The sequence below is a fragment of the Boleophthalmus pectinirostris genome, unplaced genomic scaffold, assembly GCF_026225935.1.
Source record: "Boleophthalmus pectinirostris isolate CB_2022bp ecotype Guang Dong unplaced genomic scaffold, ASM2622593v1 HiC_scaffold_10, whole genome shotgun sequence".
In the NCBI taxonomy this organism is placed as follows: Eukaryota; Metazoa; Chordata; class Actinopteri; order Gobiiformes; family Gobiidae; genus Boleophthalmus; species Boleophthalmus pectinirostris.
Window position 1 is genome coordinate 27,581,922 of NW_026570971.1, and position 21,050 is coordinate 27,602,971.

At 40.4% G+C, this 21,050-nt stretch overlaps 1 protein-coding gene across 1 annotated transcript in view; it reads left to right on the plus strand.

Moving 5' to 3' along the window:
- gabrr2a (gamma-aminobutyric acid type A receptor subunit rho2a) overlaps nt 1–21,050 on the plus strand; it is a 127,428-nt gene that overhangs the window by 79,894 nt on the left and 26,484 nt on the right. The window contains exon 5 of the mRNA XM_020919049.2: nt 13,659–13,741. Coding sequence (XP_020774708.2) covers nt 13,659–13,741 — 83 coding nt within the window. The remainder of the gene's footprint in view (nt 1–13,658; nt 13,742–21,050) is intronic.

The window sequence follows — 21,050 nt, forward strand, 5'->3', positions numbered from 1 at the left end:
AACAAGGAACCACTCACCCATTCACACACCAGTGTACACAGACACTGTGGGCAAGGTGGGTTAAGTGTCTTGCCCAAGGACACAATGGCAGCATTCATCTGTGGGAGCTGGAATCACACCAGCCAACCTGTGGGTCAGTGGATCTGACCACTCAACCTGTGATGTTTATGTCAAGAGCTGGAATCAAACCACCAACCTTCAGATCAGTGGGCGAATGCTCTGCCAACTGAGCTACTGCCGCCGTAGCACACACAGGGTCTTCTTTAAAAGTGCCCTATGTAACTTTTTGGTTGAGGTTTTGTCACCTTCTTGTTTCTATGGATATGTCATCTGCCTGGAATGTTCCACAGTATGACATTAAACAGACCCTCCACCAGAAAAGTTACACAGTGCACCTTTAAGTAATGTTTCAATACAATTTATGTGCTAAAAAAGTAAACCTAAAAAGAAACTGCTTTTTTATCTGACTAGGAATGGTATTAGAAAATGAAAAAATACGATAGGATTTCACTGTAGTTTAGTTGTGCTCCATGAATTGTTAAAATGTGATGTTTCTTTCTCACATGAATCAAAACACTGACTTTTTATACTTTCATAGTCTAAATTTTGGCCATGAGAACCAAGTTGAAGCATTAGCCTACAGCACCACACATCATTTCTAGTTATCTTCACTGAAATCTGAAGGGTTATGTTAAAAACGATATCTTACTGAATAGAAAACTGCTGGATTATGTTAGTTTGCATTTCTATTGGATGGTATGGATTCACCTCTCAATGAACTGTGCATTTCCAGTTGAGTTTAATGTAGCTTGAGTTTGACCTCATGCTCATACTTCACAAACTGCCATTGCTGTCCTTTTCTGTCTGCTTTACACAGAGTAGCAGTTGTAACAGCGGGGGGTCCTGCTCTATTTAAAGCTCCAGTGTGCCCTGTGTGCCCTGGATTTGGAGCGTCCTCATTGGATCTGGACTGAGTTCAAAATGTCAATTGATCTGCCCAAAGGTTAAACACAAACTGATGAGGAACAGATTGTAATGTAATATATACACGGAATAAGCTTGATTAAAGTTCTGCTTGCTGTTTAATCTAAAAACATTTGGAGATTTTTTTTTAGCCTGAAGATAACGGTGACAGTAATTAGTTTAGTGTTTGAAAAGTTTGAAAATTAAAACTAACAAGCTGTGGTGGAAAGTAAAATATAGTAAATCTGTACTTTATCTTGTACATTTTAAGTGAACTTTTTATTTTTACTTCACTACATTTTAGAGAAGGAATCTGTGCTTTCTACTCCACTATATTTTTGAGACCTGCTGAAAAAGGGTTTATTTTGAACACATTTGTAGTTTGAGCAAACTAAAATATAAAAATGAAAACATCGACAAAAAAGGATTAAGTCAGTTGTTTCTATTGAACAAAATTCAGCACAAATCTTTATCAGCATCTCTACATTTTAAGTTTTATTAGATCTCAAAATGTAGTCATGGGATACTTTTACTTTTACTTGAGTATTTTTTTGCTCTGGTTTCTGTACTTTTGCTTTAATCTTACTGTAGGTTGCATTTGTGTTTGCCCACTGTATCATTATTGATACAAAGCTGGAACTTAATCAGGAAATGAACCAGGATTAGACCAGAACTAAACCAGGATTACGACTAAACTGGGAGAAAACTAGAAATGTGAACACTCTAAGATAAACATGTGGTCTTCAAATCCATTGAAAAACACTCCAACGACAATCCATGGATCCATCATTCCTTTCAGAATGATGAAAAATTAGGACCATTGACACCGAAGTGGGATTGACAATTTAAAAGTGCATTGTGTAACTTTTCTGGTGGAGGTTTCATTAAATGCTTTTCTTTGTTGGGATGTTATTGCTTTGTCTGAAATGTTCCACAGTGTGATTGAGGAACCTTTCTATTTTCACGGAGACCAAACCAGACCAAATTACAGGTCAGATCTGTGGAGAAGCAGCCCCGAGTACAGTCAGAATGCCTGTTTTGAGCTATAAAACCATCTGTAATTGAATAAATGTAAGGTAGAGCTGTTTAATGTCATTCTGTGGAACATTAAAGGCAGAAACTAGCAGGTGACAGACCCCCAACCAAAAAGTTACACAGTGCACCTTTAAAACAATATATGTCTTTTGAATGGGAACATATCCTCACAATGTCGCATATAACAGGAAACTCATGAATATAATACAATGTTTTCTCCTCTTGTTGCCCCCTTGTGGTTCAAGTTAGTACATTACAGGTCTAATGGTTGAATCTATTTTTAACAGATGAAGATATAGGTGGCCAAATATAGCCTTTGTTAGTTGTAAATAATAAGTCAGTCATAATTTACTAAGCAAGCAAACTGTGTAATATGTCATAATCTAATTACATAAAAGTACTTAGCTTTTCTGACATAATTGTAATTGCATAATTCACTACCCCTTTAAAATTGCAAGTATATAAAATAGCCAGTCACAGTTTAAGTACAAAATTCAGCCTTGAGTCACAGAAAATATGCAGATTTTTCGCTTGAAGGTCCTACACGCATCATTGACTCTTGTGAGCTTCTATTACCTCCTCAAAAATCTACATGGTTTTGTTTCATTCACACACGTTTGAGTAATCCTTATTATTAGTCTGTCTACATCTCCACATCTCCAAATGCTCTGCTCCACTTTGTGATGTCATGAGGCTGTAGTTTTCAAGTTAAAAATCACCTTAATTCAGTAGAGATTGGCTGATTTCAGGGCTGAAATTATCCAAATGATCCTAGAGAAGGTGTATGGAGTTTAAAAACACAGTGGAGCACTTCCTGTATTACCATGTGACATCAGTGTTTTCTGTTTGAGAGAAGAACTCTAAACATAAATATGCAGGATTTAAACATGTGTGAATGAAACAAAACACAATTCCAGGTAGGGCTGAACGATTTTAAGAAAAAATTTAATTGCGATTTTTCTGGCACATATTGCGATTCAATTTTTTATTTAATTTTTTTTCAAATTAAGTTTTAGTGCACATGAACATTTGTAAACATCACAGAAACTTACATCATATCAGAGTCCTGCACCGAGAATTTGAAGGTGGACCATTTGTGCACATTTGTTTACGTTTTACAGAAACAAAAATTAAAACCACATGGCTAATTTGCATAAACTATAAGCTCTAAAAAAAAACAGCTCGCTTCTTGTGCTGCTGATGGTCACCTTCTGTCGAACTAAAGGACACGACCCAGTGGAATACGTGTGTTCTTCCTGTGACAGAGGATGTGCTGCTGATGGTGAGTCTGTTCTGTGCTTCTATTGCGTTTGAGATGGTTCACGTTAAACTTTCCATGAACATCAGGTTTAAATCCTCGTCTCCTGTTGTTGTGGCGGTGAATTACTTCGCGGCGCAAAGACCTCGACGTAGACTCATAAATCAAAAACGATGGCGGCAGGGTGCGTTGAGTCGATGCAGAACTATACTTCGCCCCTAAACTTGGGCTTTAGGAGCACTGCAAAAAAAAACGTGGCTTTGATGCTCCCAAAATCATGTTGAGATTGAGAAAACAACAGATCGTTCAGCTATAATTCCAGGTATATTTGTGATGAGGAAACAACATGATAACAGATCAGAAAATAGCATAATATAAGCATATAAACCCACGTAGTTTTAGTTGTTTTTTTTTTCCTCTAAAAGTCCTTCTGTCTTTTGTTAATTATGTACGCAGCAGCACACATTAGAGGAAGTTCTTGTGTCCTTGTTTTTCTTTTTCTTTTTTTTTGTTCCGAGGCCCTGGCACTTTCCCACTATTTCTAAAAGCAGCTTAATCCTGACTGAGACGAACAGACTGTTCACAAATAAGATGGAAGTTTTGAAGTTGGGTTTGTTGTTTTGTCTCTTTCTTTGCCCTTCACTTGTTTGGAGAAATGACAGGGTTTGCGGCTATCAATGTCACAACTATGAGGAATACAATGTTGTTCTGAGACTTTTTGTAAGGCAACTTAAGGTTTCATATTCCTATTGTAATTTGTGTATTTGTTTATTTTCTGATCTATGTTATAATGTTGTTTCCTCATCACGAACTTACCTGGAGTCAGAAAACACTCTGTTCCACTTTGTGATGTCATGTGGTAATACAGAAAGTGCTCCATTGTGTTTTTAAACTCCATGTACCTTCACCAGAATCACTTGGATAATTTCAGTCCTGGATCTTTACTGAACTGAAGGTAAAAGGTATCTGTTGACTTGAAAACTACCACTACATGACATCACAAGGTGGAACAGGGCATTCTGGGCTTTGGGGGTTGTAGACACACAGATAAATCAGGGTTACTCAACAACTTCAGATATGTTTCTGAGGAGGGAACTAAATTGCTTAAATAATATATAACCTTTAAAGAAGCCACATTGCTATTTTTGAACATAAAGTGAAAATCAGATGCTTGATTTGGTGAAACTGCACAATAAAGAGGTGGAGTCTGTCAGTTCTGTATGTTGAATCATTGACTATTGACTTAGGCTGTGTTCAGACTGCAGGGTTTAGTGCTCAGTTTGAATAATTTTGTGAAATCTGATTTTTTTTGCGAGGTCGTTCACATTTCCAATTAAATGTGACTTGTATTTAATCTCCAGTGTGAACTTTAAACTCCCTAAATGTGTCCCGCATGTGCACTGGAGGACACGGTGACATCACAACCAGCGAGCGTGCTCAGTGTTTACGGAAGTTGCCCAAACATGGATGCGAGCATTGAGCACCTGGGGATTTTAAAGTTGCTGTCATACCAGAGCCAGAACATGTACAGCTTATTTGTTTTAAGGAGGAGATTGAGAAGGAAAAGGATGAGGTTTGTGGCCATGGTGTTTTGTGGGGCAGTTCAGCAACATCCATAGAAAGGAACTTGTGGGTGCAGAGTCGCAGCCAAGTGTGGTGGGATTGATATGTTCTTCCTACTCAATTTCCGTATGAAGAGAAGAACATTTGTGAGCACCTACTTGTTCCACTCTCACGTCAGGAAACACGTCTTTGTCTCGTTGATGATGTGTAGGTGGGATGAAGGTGACCTGGCCGTTCAGACTGAAGTCGCATGTCAAAAGATCGGACATGTATCGGTTTTAGGAGCTCATATCCAAGCGGCCTGGGTCACATCTGAAAAAATCTGATCTGTGTTGTTTAGACTGTCATTAAAAGATCAGATAGAGAGAAAATTTGATTTGTGTCACTTCAGGTTGCAGTCTGAACATAGCCTTAGTTTGTGTGTGCGTTTGTGTTGTTTTTGGCTCCAGATATGTAGCCTGCGCTCTTACAATTTTGACAAAGGAACCACAATCACAGCTAAACCTGGGTTGCCAGTGTTTTAACCTTCAGACACATACAAGTTTTTCTGATTCTTATCATATGGACATCAGACAGCATACACTTCAACTGTAGAGGCTGCACTAGCACTGAGAAATAGTTGGCTGCAGTCCTTTTAGTTTTTTAACCTGCTGGATTTAGACATTGAAACTGGCAGCCCAAATGAGAGACTCCTGTGAGGCTCATTCTACTTGGGTAATTGTCTTGAGAACCAAAACATCAAATTATAACATTAACAACTTGGCAATCACGTCTAATGTTTTTGTAATTAAGAATAAATCAGTAGTAGAATTGTTATTAGTAAAAGCTATATTTGATTTGAACATGTTTAATTTGTATCTGGGGGCACAGAGAGGTCAACTTAATGAAAAATAAATAGATTTTACATACAGCTGATATTACTTCACCAATATAATTCAACAGTGAACAGTTTGAATGTAATTTGCCATGTCATTTTTGTGCAGTTTTCAGTATGTATTTCTTAGTATTTTATTCAAAGGGCCCATATTACACTATTTTCTGATCTATGTTATAATGCTGTTTCCTCATCACAAATATACCAGGAATTGCCAGACTTTTGCGCCGCATACGGACTGAACCAGAACTAAACCAGGACTAAACTCTTTTCAGTCCTTGTCTGGTCCCAGTCTCAGTCCTGATCTTGTCCCAGTCTCAGTCCCTGTCCCAGTCCCGGTCTCAGTCCCACTCTCAGTCCCGGTCTGGTCCCGGTCTCAGTCCCAGTCTCAGTCCTGGTCTCAGTCTCAGTCTCAGTCCCGCTCTCAGTCCCGGTGTGGTCCCGGCCTCAGTCCCGGTCTCAGTCTTGGTCTCAGTCCCGGTCTCAGTCTCTGTCTCAGTCTCGGTCTCAGTCTCGGTCTCAGTCCCGGTGTAGTCCCGGCCTCAGTCCCGCTCTCAGTCCCGCTCTCAGTCCCGGTCTGGTCCCGGTCTCAGTCCCGGTCTCAGTCTCAGTCTCAGTCCCGCTCTCAGTCCCGGTGTGGTCCCGGCCTCAGTCCCGGTCTCAGTCTCCGTCTCAGTCTTGATCTCAGTCCCGGTGTGGTCCCGGCCTCAGTCCCGGTCTCAGTCTCGGTCTCAGTCCCAGTCTCAGTCTCCGTCTCAGTCCCGCTCTCAGTCCCGCTCTCAGTCCCGGTGTGGTCCCGGCCTCAGTCCCGGTCTCAGTCTCCGTCTCAGTCTCGATCTCAGTCCCGCTCTCAGTCCCGCTCTCAGTCCCGCTCTCAGTCCCGGTGTGGTCCCGGCCTCAGTCCCGGTCTCAGTCCTGGTCTCAGTCTCAGTCTCAGTCCCGCTCTCAGTCCCGCTCTCAGTCCCGCTCTCAGTCCCGGTGTGGTCCCGGCCTCAGTCCCGGTCTCAGTCTCCGTCTCAGTCTCGATCTCAGTCCCGCTCTCAGTCCCGCTCTCAGTCCCGGTGTGGTCCCGGCCTCAGTCCTGGTCTCAGTCTCTCGGTCTCAGTCCCGCTCTCAGTCCCGGTGTGGTCCTGGCCTCAGTTCCGGTCTCAGTCCCGGTCTCAGTCCCAGTCTCAATCACGGCCCGGGCCTGGTACTGGTCTGGTCCTGGCCTCAGTCCTGGTCCTGATCCCAGAGTCAGTCTTGGTCTGGTCCCTGTCTAAGTCCTGATCTCAGTCCCGGTCTGGTTCTAGTCTGGCTGGATCTGGTTTAGCTAGTCCTGGTTCAGTCCATATGTGGTGCAAAAGTTCGGCATCGCAGTTTAAGTCACAGAAACGGGAAACGTCATCCGTTTTTTCCATTATTCATTTAAACACAAAATCAAAAACTGAAAAAACAAATTGTTATCAGTTTTTTGGTTTTGGAGACAAATAATGAAGATGTTTTTTTTTGTTTTCTTATTTTAGATTTTATATTGAAAAAAGAATGAATGAAGGATACATAGATTCTCCACTGTGTTTTTAAACTCCATCCACCTTCACTAGAATCATTTGGATCATTTCAGCCCTGGAATTGGCAATCTCTACTGAACAAAAGGTGTTAAAGTAGTGGAAAACTACCACAACATGACATCACAATGTGGGACAGAGCATTTCAAGCTTTAGAGATGCAGACGGACTAATAATAAAGGATTACTCATACATGTGTGAATGAAACAAAACACAACTCCAGGTATATTTTTGGCAAAGTAACAGAATTCTAATATGGCAAAAAATTCACAAGAGTCAAACCTTTAAATTTGATATACAAAATGCTGCTGGGATTCTTAACAATACTGACATCCCTGTGGCTGTCTGGGTCATTCAGGGGGAGGGCATCCTTACCCCGCATACCCTGCTATTTGAACATTATCCCCTCTGTGAAAATGGCATCTTTTCAAACCACGCTTTTATCTTCTTCTTGGAACATCTGGTCATTCGAGACACACAGCCACTTTTGTATTTACTGCTATAAAGAGAGGCATAACTTTTGTGGATCTCATTATGGTTTGGGGGTTGATTCCAGCTAGTTTTGCACCTCGACAAACCTCAAAACTAGAGGGGGCCAGGCTGTAGCTGGTCCAAGACTCTTTGTTAAAAATTCATTTTTTTGCACTGAATTTTAAAGAGCCCGTATTCCGCTATTTCCTGAATGTTGTTTCCTCATCACAAACATATCTGGAGTTGTGTTTTGTTTCATTTACACATGTTTAACACACAAACCCTGCAAGTTTCTTCTCTCACAAAGAAAACACTTGTGATGTCATGTGGTAATACAGGAAGTGCTCCTATGTGTTTTCAACTCTATACACATTCACTAGAATCATTTGGATCATTTCAGGCCTGGAATTGCCAATCTCCACTGAACAAAAGGTATAAAAGTAGCTGTTAAACTTGAAAACCACCACAAAACAGAGCCTTTTGAGCTTTGGAGACACAGACACACTAACGTTAAAGGGACAGTCCGTAATTTTGGACATTTCCTAGTTAGTCAGAGTGTTGGAGACGTGTGGAGACACTTTTTAAAATATTCCATCCAGTTCTTGTATTTGCAGAGGTCGCTGGTGCTAGGCTAGTGCATGTCAATGGCCATAGTTATCCTGCCACTAAAAACAGTCTAATCCACTCCACAAAACACATGAAGCAAATCTATTATTACACCAGACTGTCAATGTAAATGTTTGTGTTGATAGAATAATTTTAGAAGTAAAACCATCCTTGCAATTTGAAGGATTTATGTCTGAGCAGCAGCAGCAAGTTGTACTTCCTGATCGAAAGCTTGGCAGCGGCGGACTGATATATGAGAAAATAGTCTCTCAACATGCGACGATTCATGCGATGCAAAGTTAGTTTTATTTCAAACATTATTCTATCAACACAGACATTTACAGTGATAGTCTGGTGTAATCATAAATTTGCTTCGGGTGTTTTGTGGAGTGGGTAAGACTGATTTTAGTGATAGGCTAACTATGGCCATTGACATGCACTAGCCTAGCACCAGCGACCTCTGCAAATACAAGGACTTTATGGAATATTTAAAAAAGTTTCTCCACATGTCTCCAATACTCTGGCTCACTAGGAAATGAGGTCCTAGGTCCAAAATTCCAGACTGTCTCTTTAAAGGATTACTCAAACGTGCGTGAATGAAACAAAGCACAACTCCATGTATGTTTTTGAAGAGATAAGAACATTCTAATGTCTAAATGTCTTTAAACTCAAAAGAGTCAGTTTTGCATAATATAGGACATGTAACACAAGCTGAGTGGGACATTTATATTGTATTATTGTTTTATTTTATTGTGTTTTTGTATGTATTATATTGCACTTTATATTACCTCTGTATAGCACTTTGGGAAGCTGTGTTTTAAATGTGCTTTATAAATACACCTGACTTTGCATACTGACCTTGTGTCTTTTAGCAGTACACTTCACCCACCTGTTGACATGGCTGTGATAGTGATAAAAAGTATTTATGATAGTGGTCAGAGGTTGCTGGCTCAGTACCGGGGCAATGGAGGGTATCGTATCTCCAGGCAGTAAAAGTACATGGGCTGAATGAATAATGGACCCATGTAAAGTGTATTGTGCAAGAACCTATAAATATTTTTCAACCAAGAGACACTTTAGCAGAGACTGACAAAATGGTGTGGTGCAATCAAAAGAGACAAGACTGTTCCTGATTTTGAGCAATTTGTGAACATGTCTGGCAACTTGGACGTGTACTTTTTAAATCAACAGTGACACAAATGAGGGCCTCTTGGACTTGTGGTGTTTCATAGTTTTGGTCGGCTGTGTTGAAAAGGAAAGTAAAAATGAAAAATTGGTTGTGTTTTTCAGGCAAAGCAATAGCATCACCATGGAGACAAGCAGGTGGCAGATACTACACCAGAAAAGTTACATAGTACACCTTTAAACAAGAAATAGAATTGTTATGTCCAAATAATGGTCCTATATAATGCAAAGTTGACTCTTGTGACCTTTTAGCCAAGTTATAATGTTGTTACCTCATCAAAAACAGACCTGGAGTGTGTTTTTGCTTCATTCACACGTTAGAGCAGGGGTCACCAAACTTTTTTTTCTCTGGGGGCCACATTATCGCTCCTGACTGTCGGGGTCGTGTCGGCCGTATAACAGAATTGTATGACCCTGACGACGCAGATTTTATTCTTTGAAAACCGCCACACTTTCTTTACATATCAGACAAACTACACGGTCCTTACACTGAACAAAAACATAATAGGTCATCCACTGTTCTTTGAAAACTTGGCACTCTCTGTCAACTTACTGTACTTTAACACAAGTCATTTTGCTGTCCTTAACTGCACTACAGAACAGCACATGCACTGACTGTCACTGTTTGATCTCGAGCTTGTCAGCAAATGTAAATACGTTATATACAAATTTTAAAATAAAAATAAATACTTCATATAAATACATATTTTTTAATAGAAAAAAAATCTACAAAATACAAGATTCAGACATGTTATTATTTGTCAAAAAAATATAAAAAAAATAGGCCATGACAACTTTTGAGGATTGCCTCATAGGCCCAGTTCACCTGGTGAGGGGCAGAGGGGCTAGCCTGATTCATCAGCTGGTTTCACTTCATCTGACCTCGCAGCATTAGGATTCGTTCGCTCAACGGTAGGCAGGTACTTTTTTTATTTAACCTATCGACTCTATTTGGTTGTGACATATGTAATGCTAACTAGTATATTAAGCTTTTCCTAAATGCCGTAGGAAGAAGGGCAATAACGTCTTTCCCCTTGATAAAATTCACCAAACATTCTCTTTGTTCCGACTTTAAATCCTCAATCTCAGGAATCCTTGCCAACACAGATGTACGGCTCTTCACTGATTGGCTTCCCGAACTCACACTTCCAGGGTTCTTGCAAACCGTCTAGTGTGTTTTGATTCCTGACCTTGTCACTGGAGAGAAATTAAATTGAGCAGAGGCACTAAGTGACGCCAGCCTGGCTACAGAGGGGCTGGAGAGTCGGTCAAAGGGGCGTGGAGTCAGACCGCGGGCCTTAGTTTGATGACCCCCGTGTTAGAGTAACCTTTTATTATTAGCTTGTCTACATCTCCGAAGCTCAAAATGCTCTACCTTGTTCTACCTTGTGATAAAGCAGTAGTTTTCAAGTTCAACAACTCCTTTTACCTTTTGTTCAGTAGAGATTAGAAATTCCATGGCATCACAAGGTGGAGTGATTTTAGTTTGAGAGAAGAATTTAGGATTTGCAGGGTTTGTGTGTTAAACATGTGTGAATGAAACAAAACACAACTCCAAGGCTGTTTTTGATTAGGAAACAACATTATAGATCAGAAAATAGCATCATATGGAGCCTTTACATTGTAACATTTCTGGTGGACAGTCCGCTGCCTATTTACGTCCATGATGACGTTCTTGTTTTGAGTGAAAAGTTTCACAGTGCACAATTAAAAAGCCTGAGTTCTTTATCTTTAATTATACCCAGTTCTCATTACAGTAACAATTAAACAAATCATTATAGATATACATGGGGCTGTTCCTCTGCTGCTGTCACCCTCTAGATCTCTTTTGTTAAACCACACCACTGTTTACTCATTATATCATTTTGCAAGATTCATTTTTAATTACTTTATATTCCTCGATGCGTCTGAGCTTCCTTTGATTTCGCAGGAAGCCGCAGACAGAGAACGTAGCGTGCGAGGGGGGAGAGAAAGTCTTTCGGATGGCGTTTGAAGTTGTTTGTAGCCGCTCGATCTGAACCATCTTCAGATCCAGAACATAGAAATTCATGAATTATTTTTTTTCCGATTTCTAGCATCGCAAAACCTCTATTCCTCAGGCTGACAGCTTATTTAAACAGGACCTCGGATTTAACTTTCACTTTTCAACTCATTTCTTCAACTGCTATTCAACTGCATTTACACTGACAATTGGTACATGCATAATTCATTTTTCCACGTTGTTGTTCGTCTAAATATTGAAAATCCCGTTATTTATTTCCAAGATGTTTTGTTGAAAATTTCCAGGATAGACTTTGAGCTGGTGAACAGTGTTTTGCAGTACAGTTTGAGATGATGACATTATGAGAAATACAGCCAATTTAGGAATTTTATGACATCGGCAAGAAATAAGTCAGGCTACATCAAAACATTTTTAAATAAGAACTTTCAACCGTCTTCCTGACTATGTTCAAATCCTCACACAACTTTTGGGATGTTTTGAAAGCCTTTACTTTGATCCAGAAATCTGAAATTGGGTAAACTGGGAATTCCCAACCAGTAAACTGTTTCGGAAATTGTTGCATCTAAATTATATATTTGTGTTTTGTTATTATTAATTATGAATACACTACAAATATTGGATCATTTTTTATTAAAGGGTCCATATTACACCATTTTCTGATCCATGTTATAATGTTGTTTCCTCATCACAAATATACCTGGAGTTATCAGATGTAGAGAAGAGGTAGAGCGCTTCACTGGGTCATAAAAAAGTCAAAAGTAGCAGTGCAGGTGCTCTACGAGGTCTGAACTTGAAATCTTTACAGAAATCGTACTGAAAAGTGTAAAAGTGAGCAAGGTACAAACCCGAGGCACACTGACTGAATATATTAAAATTCCTTTATTACATGGAGGGAGGCCAACACGTTTGAGACAGAGCGAGACACAGCAAGACATTTTTAGCACAAAAATTCTGCATATTTAGGCTGAGAAAACACTCTGCTCCACCTTGTAATGTCATGTGGTGCAACAAATCAGAGGTGGGACCAAGTCTTTGTTTTGCAAGTTTCAAATAAGTCTCAAGTTTTTGTCCTCAAGTCCAAGTCAAGTCCTCAGTCAAATACAGGCAAGACCAAGTCGAGTCTCGAGTCACTGGCCCATGAGTCCAAATCAAGTCCAAGTCATCTGCTTTGAGCTTCAAATCATTTCCATTAACCAAAGTACCTAATATAGCTTTAGTTTTTGCAATTTTTATGATTTTAAAACTAAATTGTACTTAAAAAGTCATGGTATATTTATATATGAGTGTTTATATAAGAGTTGTAGAAATGCAAATTTTTCCTTTTTAAATGTCTTGACAAGATCTTAGTGTGAATCATAACGGTCAGAACAGAAAGAATTCAGATTTATGCTTAATAAGAGTAATTCTGTCATTGTCTGCACAGAAATGGAAGGTTCATGTCCTTTGTAGTTCTCGCTGATATATTGTATTGTACTGTATATTATTGTATTGTACTGTATATTATTGTATTGTACTGTATATTACTCTACTGTAGTACATTTGAGGATACCATGTCACAGTACTTCAGTTACACTCAAAGTAACAAACACAGAAGTGGGAGGGTCATGTTCCGGTTTGTTCTTCCTGTAAAATGAAACACCACATTTATCAACGGCAAAAAGAAAAGTATTTTCTAAAAACATATATTTTTTAAAAGAAGCATCTAGTCTTCTCAAGTCACAGCGTGAGTCCAAGTCACGTCCCAAGTCACTGACGTTCAAGTTCAAGTCGAGTCCCAAGTCTTAGTCAGTTTTATCAAGTGAAGTCTCAAGTTCTAAAAATAGTGACACAAGTGTGATTTGAGTCCAAGTCACAATTTGCAAGTCCACACCTCTGTTTTTTAAACTCCATACACCTTCACTAGAATAAATTTGATCATTTTAGCTCTGGAAATCAGTACGAAGTAGCTGTTAACTTGAAAACTACAAGCATTTTGAGCTTTGGAGATGTAGACAGACTAATAAGAAAGGATTACTTAAACATGTGAATGAAACAAAACACAACTGCAGGTATGTTTTTGACGAAATAATGTTCTAACATGGCATAAAGCTCACAAGAATCCATTTTGTGTAATAAATTTTAGGTTTACATTGTGTTCCATTGTGTGTTTTTCAGGGTGACGGTGACTGCTGCCTGTAACATGGACTTCAGCCGCTTCCCTCTGGACTCTCAGACCTGTTCTCTGGAGCTCGAGAGCTGTGAGTCAAGATAAACTTCTCTCTCTCTTTCCCCCTCTCGCTTTCCCTTCTCCCTCCCTCCTCTCCCCTCACTCTACCTTCTCTCCTCTCTCTTGTCCACCCTCTCTTTTATCCTCTTCACTTTCTCGCTTTCTCTCTCACTTCTCCGCCCCGACTTCTCTCTCTCGACCGCACTTTATCTGTCTCTCCTTCTCCCTTCATCTTTCTGCCCCATCTCTCTTTCATTCTTCTCTCTTTCTATCCCCCGTCTCACTCCCCTCACTCCTTCCTCTCTCTTCTTCAGCCTGTCTTTCACCAGTCTCTCCCGTTTCAGTCCCCTCTCCATTATTTTCCTCTACCTACGTTCTCTTTCTCACATCACTTCTCCTTATCTCCCTCTCCTTCTCTCTCTCTCTCCTTAATGGCCATAACACCCCATCATCCTCCTCCCCAGTCCTCTTTCGTCTCAGAGTCCTGTGAAAGTCCTATCATCTCTTTATTTTGCCGTTTCAGTTTGGTATTGACGGTGACAGAACTCAGCGTGCTTAGTGCCCTGAGAGGTGACCCTGACCACAGACACTGGATCAGACCAGTTCGAGACGATTAAAGCTGCTCTGTCTGATTTTTTACTGTCTGAAAAACGACCAAAACAGAACGTGTTCATTTTCGACAGTTTGCAGTTGTCCAAAGTTGTTCCTGCGCTTACCTTTTATGCATTCAGAGCGCCCTAATTATTCACAGCGATGAGTTTTTAACCGCTTTTCGCAACGGAGTCAAGTGGAGCAGTGACGTAACTCTAACAGCAACTACCATTCTAACACACACTTCCTGATTATCAAACAGTTAAGCAGACAGCAGACTTATTTTGACCGCATTAAGTCAATACAATATATCTGTACTGGGACATTTTTCTTTTCGATTGTCTACAAGTCATTTTAAATTCTGAAATGTCAAACTCAAACCTGATTTTTTTTCATGTGTTTGAGCAAAATGAGTCTTCATCAAGTACAGATAAATTGTAGGGTAACAATAACCGGAATATCGTGATATCGTATCGTCAAAGTTCTCACAAATAATATCGTGGACCATCACAATATATCGAATTCTAAGTCTCTTTGCTTAAATGAAGAGTTATGGTGTAGCAGTAGCTAAAAAAAAGAGGGAACTACATAGACCATGATCCTTTGCTCTATTTCAGTGCAGACTACAAGAAGAAATAACAGTTCTAAGCACTTTTAAGTCTTAGTTCTTTGGATTAAGTCTTGTCAAGGCGTTTTAAGAGGAAAAAGTAGCATATTAACAGTTTTAGCTGTTTAGCCTCCACAAAATATCATCGTAAATATTGTACCGTGAGCTGTATATCGTGAAAATATCGTACAGAGAGATTTGGATATTGTTACATCCCTAATCGTGAGCCTCCCCACCATATCGTGAGCTTTCCTACGATATCGCAATAAATATCGTACAGTGAGACCGGGATATTGTTACATCAGCAGCTCTTGAGGACAAAAAAATCTGCGTCTAATTAAAAAGCATTTATGGCCAACCGCCACTTTTAAAATGAAGTACTTTTTAAGACAATAAAATCAGGTACGGAATCTTTAATGTGACTTTTTTTTTTTTCCATAAGGTTGAAGTGGCTGCATTCACATGATGTCAAGCCATTCTGAAGGACGTAACATTAAAACAGATAAGACGTTTTCATTCATTACTTCCTGCGCATGTCAAAGGTGTCAATAATAATATTTTTTTTTAAAATCACATTATAAAGTACTGGAGGCACAATGAAACTTTGAAATAAAAAAGTGCATTTCAATGAGTCAGCCGCTCTGTGTGGGAGACCGACCTTTACCTTCAAGTGAATTTTTGTTTCACGACGTTTACAGCAATGCTTCACCATCTTTCTTTCTCTCTCTCTCTCTCTCTGTCTGTCTCTCTTTCTCATCTCCTGCTCTCTCTTTTTCTTTTTCCTCTCTCTCCATGTCTCTTTCTTTCTGTTTCCTCTCTCTTCCTTTCTTTCTCCCATTCTTTCTCTTTATCTCTCTCTCTCCCTCTCTCTTTTTTCTTTCACTCCTTCCCCTCCCCTTTCTCTCTTTATCTCTCTCTCTTTGTCTGTTCCATCTCTCTGTCTCTCCTTCTTTCTCTCTTTATCCCTTTCTCTCTATGTCGCTCCATTCCCCTCTCTCTCTCCCTCTCTATTTCTCTCTCTCTCCACTCCCCTTTCTCTCTTTATCACCCCCCCTTAACTCTCTTGCTCTCTCTCTCTCTGATCCCTCTCTCCCTCTCTCTTTTTGTCTGTCTTGCTGTCTCTCTCGCTTTCTCAGGTCCCTCTCTCTCTTTATCTCACTCGCTCTCTCTCTCTCTCTCTCTCCCTCTCTCTGTCTTTATCATCCTCTCTCTCCCCGTGTCTCTCTCCACTCCTCTCGCTCCCTCTCTTTAACTCTCTTGCTCTCTCTCTCTCTCTCTCTGTTCCATCTCTCTGTCTGTCTCTCCCTACGTCTCTTCTCTCTTCACTCCTCTTTCTCCCTCTCTTTATCTTTTCCGCTCTCTGGCTGTCTCGTTCTCGGGTCCCTCTCTCCCTCTCTCTCTTTATCTCTCTCTCTCTCTCTCTTTCTCTGGTCCCTCTCTCTGTCTGTCTCTCCCCATGTCTGTTCTCTCTCTCCACTCCTCTCCCTCTCTCTCTTTATCGCTCTCTGTCTCTCTCTTTCTCTGTTCCCTCTCTCTCTCTCTCTCTCATCCCTCTCTCTCTCATCCCTCTCTCTGTCTGTCTCTCCCCATGTCTCTCTCTCTCTCCACTCCTCTCTCTCCCTCTCTCTATCTCTCTCGTTCGCTCTCTCCTCTCCCCTCTCTCTCTTTATCATCCTCTCTCCCCATGTCTCTCTCCACTCCTCTCGCTCCCTCTCTTTATCTCTCTCTCTCTTTCTCTGTTCCCTCTCTCTGTCTGTCTCTCCCTACGTCTCTTCTCTCTTCACTCCTCTTTCTCCCTCTCTTTATCTTTTCCACTCTCTGGCTCTCTCGTTCTTGGGTCCCTCTCTCTCTCTTTATCTCTCTCATGCTCTCTCTTTCTCTAGTCCCTCTCTCCCTCTCTCTCTTTATCTCTCTCTCTCTCTCTTTCTCTGGTCCCTCTCTCTGTCTGTCTCTCCCCATTTCTCTTCTCTCTCTCTCCACTCCTTTCCCTCTTTATCTTTATCGCGCCTTCTCTTTCTCTGGTCCCTCTCTCTCTTTTTATCTCTCTCTTGCGCTCTCTTTCTCTGTTCCATTTCTCTGTCTCTCTCTCTCTCCCTCTCTCTCTTTATCTCTCTCTGTCTCTGTCCCCTCTCTCTGCCTCGCTCTCTCTCTCTTTCCCTTTCCTTCCCTCTCTCTCCACTTCTTCTCTCTCTTGTTTCTCTCTCCTCCGTGTGTCTTCACCCAGCCTCAGTAAAGTGCTTATAGAGCCATAAAAGAAAGGCTTCTCTTTTAAGGTAAAGGGCAAAGTTGATGTGAATATGGCCATCGCCGCCACATCTTCACTTTATGAAACTGCATTTACAGATGTGTATGTCTGCTTCTTATGGATTTGACTGCTTTCCTGCTTTTATTCTTACCACAGGAACCATATTCTGATTTTAAATATAATAAACGTGAATCATTTGTGACCCCGGATACAAGGTAGACATGTTCAAATCAAATATAGCTTTTACTGACGACATTTCGAAAGTTGAGTTATTCTTATTTCTAAAAAACATTAGACGTAAGTTCCTTTTTATTTATGTCATCATTTTGTGTTTTGGGTCTCAAGACGATTATCCAGTCAGAAAGCAGAATGAGCCTCGCACGAGTCTCTCATTTGGGTTGCCAGTTTCAGAGTCTAAATCCAGTGGGGTTAAAGACGCACTGCGCAACTTTTCTGGTGGAGGGTCCGTCACCTGCTTGTCTTCATGGAGATGTGCTTGGTTTGTCAGTGTAGATTAAATCTATTTCATGGGAGACAACTATACTCTGTAGGCTACTTTACAGGTCAGATCTGTGGAGAGGCAACCCTATTTACAGAGAGAATGATTTTTTTTTTTAATGCAACAGATACTAGTGCAGCCTATGCAGCTCAGTGAGTGATTTCTGGAGGTTCAGAGCTTTCACATGACATACATTTATGGAGTACTCTATCTGCAGGTTTAGACACTGGCATCCCAGATTCAGTTGTGATAACAGTAAGGACACACACAGGCCACATACAGGTCCATACACATTTGTTTTTTTCAAATTATTATTATTGTTTAAAGGTGCATTGTGCAACTTTTCTGGCGGGGGGTCCATCAAATGATTTCCTCCATGGAGATGGATGTTATTACACGTGGTCGAAATTAGTTTCCTATGCAGGGTAGCTGAGCACTCTCTTAAAGATAGGGTGAGGAACTCAGTAGGAGGAGCCCGGAGTAGAGCCGCTGCTCCTCCACGTCGAGAGGAGCCAGTTGAAGTGGCTCGGGCATCTGTTCCGTATTCCACCTGTGCACCTCCCTCAGAAGGAGCCCCCGAGTAAGACGCAGGACACACTAGAGGGACTATGTCTCTCAGCTGGCCTGGGACCATCTTGGGGTCCCCCCATGGAGCTGGAGGAAGTGTCCAGGGTGAGGGAAGTCTGGAAGTCCCTGCTTAGACTGCTGCCCCCGTGACCTGGCCCCGGATAACCAGAAGAAACTGGATAAACGAATGGATGTTATTGGAATGGAATGTTCCACAGTATGGCATTAAACCTTTCTATCTTCATGGAGACCAAACCAGACCAAGTTACAGGTCAGATCTGTGGAGAGATGATCCCACTCACAGTCAGAATGCATTTTCTCAAGGTATTTTTGAGATATAAAACCACCCGTAATTGAATAACCACAAGGTAGATGTGTTTAATGCCATACTGTGGAACATTCCAGACAAAGCAACATCTCATCCGCTTGACTGACCCTCCATCAGAAAAGTTACACAGTGCTGCTTTTTACGTTAACTTACAAAGTTGTGTTATTTGGCTGTGTGGCAGTAGTCTTTCTCCCTTTGCTTTCTAACTGCTAACTGATGACACAAGAAAAGTTTTAGCTTCCTCAATGCCAGCTGAGGTTTGTAACGCTGTACACTGAAAATAAATGACTTGATTAAAAAAGCAATAAATTGTATGGGCAGGCTGTTGCACGCTGAAGTGTTCCATTTGCATTTAAATGTGTGTCCTCAGTGATAATAAATCAATTAGAGGCGCGTTAAAACAATAATAATGTGTATGGACATCCTTTAAAAAAAACTTGATAAATGGCTCTAGCGTAAAAATCACAACCACCATGAGAGGTTTGTTTTGAGTTCCATCAGTGTCCAGGCCCCTGACAAGTCTGGTATACTGTCTGCTCTCACCACCTCAACTTCTCTCTAACAAACAATTCAAAATGTTTCTTGTGTTACAGATCTTTTTCTCGTGTTTATGTTTTTATTGTGATGTTATATCAGTCGACTGGTTAGGGCCCTACTAATAATGGAATAGATTTACATTAGTGTTAATATTTTGGGTTACTTTAAAGCTACTATCTGTAATTACACTGCCTGGCCCGGCCCCGTTATATTCTCACGTATCACCACTGAATGCTATCTACCGTATTTTTCAGACTATAAGTCGCTGCGGAGTATAATGTTGCACCAGCCAAAAAATGCGTAATGAAGAAGAAAAAAACATAAATAAGTTGCAACGGACTATAAGTAGCACTTTTTGTGGGGAAATTATTTTATAAAATCAGAGACCAGGAACTGTTGAAAGGCAAGTTATAGCAATAACAACAGAACAGAGAACAACAGACTGTTATTGTCACATATGAACAGTTCTTCAGATAACTATAACATAAACAACAGAACAGAACAAGTTTAAGCAAACTCTTGGTTTCACTCCAAATCCATTGAATTCTTCATCCTCTGTGTCATTTCTGAGCAACTTCATGACCTCTGGAGATAAACCATAGAATCATGAGGTAAATGGAGTGCCACTTCCTCTTCTGTGTAGCTGTCATCAGACTCAACATTAGCATTAGTTAGAATTATTCCAGACTTTCTAAACCCTGACAGGATGATTTTGGTTGTCACTGAAGTCCAGGCTTTGTCGATCCATTCAGTGACTTTGGCGCTGTGTTCTCCATCCCCGCTTTCTGCCAGTCTCTCAAATTTCTCACTCACCCCAAACTTTCTTTCTGCTGCTTGATTACTGTTCTCGGCTGAATATGTCACTACTTGCATCAGGGCAGTGGCTTTTTTTGCAGGAGGCATGCGCAGTAGGGCGCCAAGTGACATTGGTACAGAAGTAGCAGATACAGACACACAAGCCTAGAGCGCCCTCTCATGGCCGTCAGTGTGAAAATTTTCTCTCTCTGTCACTACGGAGTACAAGTTGCAGGAAACACCCAAACCATGAAAAAAAGTGTGACTTATAGTTCAAAATATACGGTACATTACTGCTGTCTGACAGTGTGCCAGATTTGTCCTGAGAGAAGAAGATCAGAGAGCACACAAGAGATGAGCTGAGCACACATGAGAGAATAAAGGCCACATGAGGCGAGGAGGAACAGGCAAGTGTGCAATTACTAAGAGTTTTATTGTCTTAAAAACGTAATGTGTCCTGACTCAAAGTGGAAATGTGTTTAGAGCTCTTAAGTCACAGTGTGAAGGTCCAGTCGGTTCAGTGCAGTTACTGAGGTGACTTTCCATATCAGGAGTTTGCATGTTCTTTCTCTGTCTCTTGCAGTTCAAATATGTAATACACACAGTCAAAAGTTTGGACACATCTTCTTTGCCAATGTGTGTTTTTAAAATGTACTGTTTTCTACATTTTACATACGCACAAGACATCAAATATATGGTAACAACATACTGTATATGGAATTATATAGTCAACAGCTCTGCAAACCCTTCTAAACTGTGCATTATCAGGGTCGAGAAATGCTAAAGGCATGAACCAGGTTATAAAAAAAAATAAATAAATAAAAAAACATTAAATCTGAATCAAGTTTTGAGTTATTTTGAGTTTGTTTTTGTTTTTATTATACCCCATATGTGTCCATTCATAGTTTTGATGCCTTCAGTGAGAATCTACAGTATAAATAATCTTGGAAATAACAAAGAAGCATAGATGAAAAAGTGTGTCCAGACTTTTGATTAATAAAGTATATTGCACATTATTGTCCTCCTTTAGACTAGACGTGAATTAGAAGTGTTATAGCAATTGAGTAGTTTTTATTGCAGTTATAACCCCGATTTAAATTTGCTTTTATTCAGAATACCAAATCTCCTCATGAGGCTATAGCCGGTGTGAAAAGTTTAAGACAGCCCCCGC